This window comes from Rutidosis leptorrhynchoides, chromosome 9, assembly GCF_046630445.1.
Source record: "Rutidosis leptorrhynchoides isolate AG116_Rl617_1_P2 chromosome 9, CSIRO_AGI_Rlap_v1, whole genome shotgun sequence".
Lineage (NCBI taxonomy): Eukaryota > Viridiplantae > Streptophyta > Magnoliopsida > Asterales > Asteraceae > Rutidosis > Rutidosis leptorrhynchoides.
This window is the reverse complement of record NC_092341.1, coordinates 367,769,032-367,776,211: the sequence shown is the minus strand read 5'-3', so window position 1 is coordinate 367,776,211 and position 7,180 is coordinate 367,769,032. Positions and strand designations below refer to the sequence as shown.

The 7,180-nt window shown below is 39.1% G+C and overlaps 2 protein-coding genes across 2 annotated transcripts; both read right to left on the bottom strand.

Moving 5' to 3' along the window:
* Window positions 1-358: 358 nt before the first annotated feature.
* LOC139869296 (uncharacterized) lies at window positions 359-1,600 on the bottom strand. The gene is made up of 4 exons (XM_071857608.1): window positions 1,528-1,600; window positions 1,141-1,323; window positions 824-930; window positions 359-616 (listed from the first exon to the last, which is right to left on the bottom strand). Exons 1-4 carry the CDS (start codon window positions 1,598-1,600, stop codon window positions 359-361), a joined length of 621 nt encoding a protein of 206 aa, XP_071713709.1.
* A 3,979-nt stretch (window positions 1,601-5,579) lies between these two features.
* Window positions 5,580-5,972, bottom strand: LOC139869295 (uncharacterized mitochondrial protein AtMg00810-like). Its single transcript, XM_071857607.1, has one exon. It carries the CDS (start codon window positions 5,970-5,972, stop codon window positions 5,580-5,582), a length of 393 nt encoding a protein of 130 aa, XP_071713708.1.
* Between the last annotated feature and the right edge of the window lie 1,208 nt (window positions 5,973-7,180).

Below are 7,180 nucleotides of genomic sequence, written 5' to 3'. Positions count from 1 at the left end.
AGGAAGAAGAAGTTAGGTACGGGAGTGTTTTGAGGAATTTTCTAGAGAGAGTGAAGAACATGGGAGAAATAAAGCAGCCTATACACTTATTTGGGGTTAAAACCCCATACCCCAAAACACACGGGTATTTATCACTTATCTGAAACTTTCGTACTTAATTTGACAGCCCTAACGGAGTTCAAATTAAATAAACGAACTTGTTCTGTGACCCTTGTCACAAACTGGTCTTAACCAAATAATAAAATAACACTATTCACATAATTAAAATAAAAGCATATAAAACACATAATAAAATTCTAAGGGAAAAATAGTCCACTTACAACTAGCCCCGGTTTTAGTCTGTTACAAATCCACCCACTTAAAGAGATTTCATCCTCGAAATCTGGTCTTGGTTAAACAAATGAGGGTAACGAGTCTTCAACAACTCTTCTGTCTCCCACGTAAGATTTGATCCCAAACTATGCTTCCACTCAATCAACACCATTGGTATCTGTTTCTTTCTCAATTTAGTTATCTTATGATCAACTATACGAATCGGCTCTTCCACCAACTTCTTACTCAAATCAACCTTTAGATCTTTTAACGGTAAAAGTTGCGTCTCATCTTCTACCTTACACTTACGTAGATAACACACATTAAAAGTATTATGAATACCGGCTAATTCTGATGGAAGATCCAAAACCACTGTTTGGTCATTCAAAATCTCAGTGATCGGAAACGACCCAATAAACCTTGGCGCAAGCTTACCCCGTTAACTAAATCTGATAACCTCTTTCCACGGTGAAACTTTCAGATACACATGATCACCCACACTAAAGGTTACCAGACGTCTACGTGGATCAGCATATATTTTCTGCCTGTCTCTAGTGGCTTTCAATTTTTCTCGCGCAATAGCAACTTTTTCGGCAGTCATTTGAACAATTTCAGGACCTGCAAATTATTTCTCCCCGGCTTCTAACCAACAAGTCAGAGTTCTGCAACGACAACTGTACAACATTTCATAAGGAGGCATCCCTATACTCGAATGATATGAATTGTTATACGCGAATTCGACCAACGGCAGATGTGAATCCCACTACCTACCGTATTCTAATACACAAGCCCTTAACATATCCTCTAAAGTCTGTATCGTTCTCTCACTCTGACCATCTGTTTGGGGATAATAAGCTGTACTAAAATTTACATGTGTACCCAAATTCTGTTGTAGACTGTTCCAGAAGTTTGACAAAAATCTAGAGTCTCGGTCTGATACAATCGATAACGGCACACCATGTCGACTAACAATCTCTTTCGCATACAACTCGGCGAGTTCACTTAGTGACGCTGTTTCACAAATAGCTAGAAAATGAGCACTTTTGGTCAAACGATCAACTATTACCTAAATCATATCGTGTCGTTTCTTAGTTCTTGGTAATTTTGTCACAAAATCCATCGTAATATGTTCCCATTTCCACTCGGGAATTTCTAACTGACGTAACGAACCATATGGTTTTTGATGTTCTGCCTTTACTTGTGCACAAATATGACATTTTTCAACAAAACGAGCGATGTCCATTTTCATAGTAGGCCACCAATACACAGATTTCAAATCATGATACATTTTATTGCTGCCTGGATGGACTGTCAGTCTGGATTTATGCGCTTCTGTCAAGATTAAGTCCCTCAAGTCTCTGAGCATAGGTACTCAAACACGATCATGAAAGGTTTTAAGTCCACGTGAGCCATCGACTAGGTCAAATTTTCGTTTAGTCATAAGTTCAGATTTAACATGATCATCTTCCAAAGCAACGGTTTGAATAGTTTTTAATTGGTTAATTAAATCTGAAGTTATATTCAAACGCATGAATTTAACATTCTCACTAGACTTTTTGCGACTTAAAGCATCTGCAACGACGTTTACTTTACCCGGATGGAATTTAATTTCACAATCATAATCTTTAATCAACTCTTGCCACCATCTTTGACGCGTATTTATTTCTTTCTGTACGAAAATATACTGCAAACTCTTGTGATCTGTAAATATAACACAATGGGTTCCATACAAATAGTGTCTCCACAATTTCAAGCAAACACTACTACAGCCATTTCAAGATTATGCACTGGGTAATTCTTCTCATGAATTTTCAACTAACGTGAGGCGTAGGCAATTACTTTGTCTCTCTGCATCAATACACAACCCAATCCGGCAAACGAAGCATCACAATATACCACAAAATCATATGAACCCTTTGGTAAAGCTAACACTGGTGCCTGACACAACAACTGTTTCAACGTCTGAAAAGTCTTTTCTTGTTCATCATTCCATCGAAAGGCTACATCTTTTTGAGTCAACTTAGTCAAGGGACCCGCTATTTTCGAGAAATCCTTGATAAATCTGCGATAATAACCAGCCAATCCCAGAAAACTCTTAATCTCAGTTGGAGTCCTCAGAGAATTCCAATTCATTACAGCTTCTATTTTAGATGGATCCACTTTGATACCCTCAGCACAGATAACATGACCCAAAAACTGAACCTCTCGTAACCAGAACTCACACTTTGAAAACTTAGCAAACAGCTGTTCTCGTTTCAACAGATTCAAAACCTGTCTCAAATGCTCAGCATGCTCAACCTCTGTTTTCGAATACACCAATATGTCGTCAATAAACACAATCACAAACTTGTCTAAAAAAGGATGGCACACTCTATTCATCAAATCCATGAAAATTGCCAGCGCATTCGTCAACCCAAATGGCATGACCAAAAACTCGTAATGCCCATACCTTGTCCTAAAAGTTGTTTTTGGTATAACTGATTCTGCAACACGAACCTGATGATACCCAGACCTTAAGTCTATCTTTGAAAAGTATGAAGCACCCTGCAACTGATCAAATAAATCATCTATTCGAGGTAAAGGATACTTATTCTTCACTGTTCTTTTGTTCAACTCACGATAACCGATACACATATGCATTGAACCATCTTTCTTTTTCACAAACAATACAGGATCACCCCACGGAAACGAACTCGATCGAATAAACCCACGATCTAACAGTTCTTAAATCTGAGACATCATCTCACCAATCTTAGATGGTGCTAAAGGGTACGGAGCTTTCGCAACTGGAGTTGTTCCTGGCATTAACTCAATCTTATATTCCACTTCCCTCACTGGAGGCAGACCTGGTAACGCGTCTGGAAACACCTCTGGGAATTCAGAAACCACTAGAATATCGGAGACCGTTTTCTTCTCTTTCTTGGCATCAATCACATACCCAAGAAACGATTCACAACCCTTAGCAAGTGACTTCTTCGCCTTCATCATTGAAATCAACGAAAAATTAAACCTACCCTGTTCCCCACGGGCCACAACACGGGTTCCGTCGGTCAAACGGAAGGTCACAATCTTCTTATCACACTTAATGTGGGCCTTATTTAGGCTCATCCAGTTCATCCCTAACACTACATCAAAACTAGGGATATGCAGCACTAAACAGGAAATAGCAAACGGTCTACCATCAATTTCTATACTAGCTCCAGACACATATGTTGTGATTGGAAGCGTCTTACCATCAGCTACCTCTACTCTAACAGGCTCGGGCAGCACAGTAGTAGGTAGCCCTAGCTTAGTACAGAAATCTAAAGACATAAATGTCATATTCGCACCAGAATCAAAAAAATACTCTAGCATGTATTGAGTTGCTTAAGAACATACCGGTGATCACATCGTCAGTCCATGTAGTTGTCTCAACTGACATCTGAAAATTCCTGGCCTCTGCTGATGGAGGGTTCTTCCTCTTCTGCCCACTCGAGGCAGTAGACCCTCCGGGTGATGCCGAACGCACACCTGACCCTGCCCCGGAACTAACACTCTTGGATGGACAACTTGCTGCACGATGCCCAGATTGATGATAATTCTAGCACACGCTACTTTGGAATGAGCAAGCTTGCGAATCGTGCCCAATTACACCACATCTTATACACCGCCTAGTTGCATCTGAACACTGACCATTATGTGAAGATTTACAATTGCGGCACCAATCCCCTCTACCAGATCCAGACCCTGAACTACTTTGACCACTTTTACTCTTTGATATAAACCCACCTGACTTCTTGGACTTAGATCCCGACTGACCAGACGCATGTCCACCCTGATTCACCACATTACCAAACATCCTAATTCTAGCTGCCTTAACATCACTTTCCACCATCTTGGCTAGCACAATAGCCTGAGATAATGATGTAGCTGTTCTCACAAAGGTTCTGTATTCTGGTAAAATCACATTCAAAAAATGCTGAATCCGAGATGATTCGTCCGGCACCCACTGTTGCACAAATCTTAGCTTATCCATATACTTCTCCACCACCTCATCAATCATCATTTGAGGCATCATCGTCATTTCTATAAATTCAGTTTTGATACAATTCATATCAAAAGGATTGCAGTACTGTTAACAAACTTTCCAATAAAATTGCTCCCACGTGATCAAACATACTTGTTCCCTTGGTATGCTTGATATCAAGGAATCCCACCAGACCATTGCCCGACCTTTCAACATCCTACTAGCATATATAACTCGTAGCTCAGGTTCACACTGACAGGCTTCAAATACCTGCTCAATTTCCCACAACCAGTTAAGAGTTTCTGTCGGATCTGTAACACCGACCATTTTTTTTTTAAAACACAGCGGAATGCTTATATATTAAAATCACAACATTAAATATATCACAACAGAAATCCACATAATTAAGTTTAAGTTTACACGGCGGTGTTACTTATTACAAAATACATGTTAAAAAAGTCCACATCAGAGTTCACACGTCAAACATGTCTTCAACACAAGCACCTGTCCAAACAAGCAGTACCTAAACCTGCAAGGGTGGAAATGTGGGAGATTAGCATAACGCTAAGTGAATGAAATCTATCGAACAGATATCGCATAAGCACCACGCATGCGAACAACATCACTAACATGCTAAAAACCGACTAGTATACAACATAAAGACAATATGAGGATCGGCGGCTTATACGGGCACACGACACATAGCTGATCGGGCTAGTGTCTACCGACAGTCCTTTCCTGTTGAATCAATACACAATCAACAGAAATGAACCCAACCTACTCGTGCCTGGTTGACCTCATACGGACTCTAACCTCCTCGGGCATGGTTATAAGTCCCCAGCCTCCTCTGGCCTGGCTGGTGCCAAACACAGTGCGCACATAATATCACATAATCACAGTAAGCATGCAATCATCTAACTAGCATGTCAATCCTTATTTAAACATGGAAATATCACTAATTTAAAGCATGGTAAAATAATAAATCACAGTAGCATGGCATGCTACTTAAACGCTATCTGAAGATAGACCCACTCACCGATTACCAGCTACAGCTCAGTTATCTTACTTCTGAGCTTCTTTCTTGTTCTTATCACCTGAGAACAACACAAACGAAGTCAAGAGCACTTGATAAAGAAACCACCTTTTGTTTCTTGATTCTCCAGGCTACTAAATTTCCTTCGACAACTGTGAAGAAACCTGATGTAGATCTTCGATCCCCTTTTTCACCCGCCCAACTTGCATCAGTATATATTTGAGTTTCTTAGTATCCATTCTTTGTGAATAAGACTCTGTGGCTGGCTAATTTCTTTAGGTATCTAATGATCTTCATTACAGCATCCATGTGATGAACTTGAGGTTGATGCATAAATTGACTTACGACTCCAACTGCATTTGCTATATCCGGTCGGGTGTGAGCAAGATAGATTAATTTTTCCACTATTCTTTGGTATTTCCTTTTATCCATTAGCTTAGCATCATCTTGCATGTATATCTTCTGATTTGGAAACATTGGGGTCTCGGCTGGTTTGCATTCGACCATTACTATTTCTGCAAGGAGATCAAGAATATATTTCCTTTTACGAATAAAAATTCCATGTTGGGATCGTAGGACCTCAATTCCCAAAAAGTATTTAAGTATTCCTAAATCTTTCATTTCAAATTCTTAAAACAGATTTGTTATTAAATTAGAAATTTCCTCTTTATCATTTCCCGTTATTATCATATCATCAACATAAATTATTAAACATGTGATTAAATTATCCCTTTGTTTTATAAAGAGAGTATGATTCGAATTACTTTGTTTAAAACCATATTTTTTTCATAAACAACGTAAATTTCTCAAACTAAGCCCGTGAAGATTGTTTTAGCCCATATAAAGATTTTATAAGTCAACAAACTTCCCTATCACTGAAGTCTCCCGCAAATCCTGGAGGCGCTTCCATATAAACCTCTTCTTTTAAATCTCTGATAACTCCTAAATTATATAGTTTTTTGATAGCATTTTGAGGAATTATCTTAGTATTTTAGAGTCATTTTAATCCCAAAACACGCTAAAATGGGTAAAAATGGAGAAAAAGGTATTTCTAATGATTTTATCAAAGTTATGTATCAAACATGATCAAAAACAGAGAAAATTGCAGAAAGGCTAAGGAAGCCGCCTGCATGGGTACAAGGAAGCCGCCGGCCTGGGGCTGAATACGCAGAATGTTCCAGAATCTCTGTAAAATTGAAAGAACTTGTTGATCAAGTAAAAAGCAAAGGAAGCCGCCGGCCTAATTAACACGGTTTCTCAACTTATCGACCAAGTTCAAGTAAAAATGGAAAACAAAATCAAGAAGATTTGGCGGATCTTTGAAGCCGCCGGCCTTTCCTGAAGCCGTCGGCTTAGTTATGACGGTTAAAGATTTGTACTTGCGGATTAAGTTAAACTTCCAGAAGGAGTCACCTACCTAAGGGAAGCCGTCGGCTTCCCACTGAAGCCGCCGGCTTGGCCCCCGTTTCAGAACATTATAAATAAAGGCCTCTGGTCTCAGTTTTCATATGCAGTTTTCAGAATTCAGTAATTCTGTTTAGTTCGTTTTTCTTTTGAGGGTTTTCTCTAAACCCTTAGATTAGATTTATTCATTGTAATCAAGAATCATTCGAGTTTTTAATTCAAATTTCTTACATCTGCCTTTTTAAGGTATGATTCTATCTTTACTTTACTATTTTATCTATTTTATTTACTGCATTTGTTTCTGTTCGTCTTCTGCTATGAACTAAACGTTCATAGTGATTACGTGGACGAAAACTGAACTTTATTTGGGAATCAGATGAAGCCGCCGGCCTCACCATCCAAGCTGCTCGCATTGTTGGAAGGAA

What these genes read in the sequence shown, in the direction of transcription:
- LOC139869296 (XM_071857608.1), bottom strand. Translation starts at nt 1,600, where the DNA reads ATGTATCATGATTTGAAATCTGTGTATTGGTGGCCTACTATGAAAATG. An exon ending in TCCCCAAACAGATGGTCAGA is followed by an intron (nt 931 to 1,140) that starts GTGAGAGAACGA and finishes AATAATTTGCAG; the next exon opens with GTCCTGAAATTGTTCAAATG. An exon ending in CTGATCCACGTAGACGTCTG is followed by an intron (nt 617 to 823) that starts GTAACCTTTAGT and finishes TATCTACGTAAG; the next exon opens with TGTAAGGTAGAAGATGAGAC.
- LOC139869295 (XM_071857607.1), bottom strand. Translation starts at nt 5,972, where the DNA reads ATGAAAGATTTAGGAATACTTAAATACTTTTTGGGAATTGAGGTCCTA.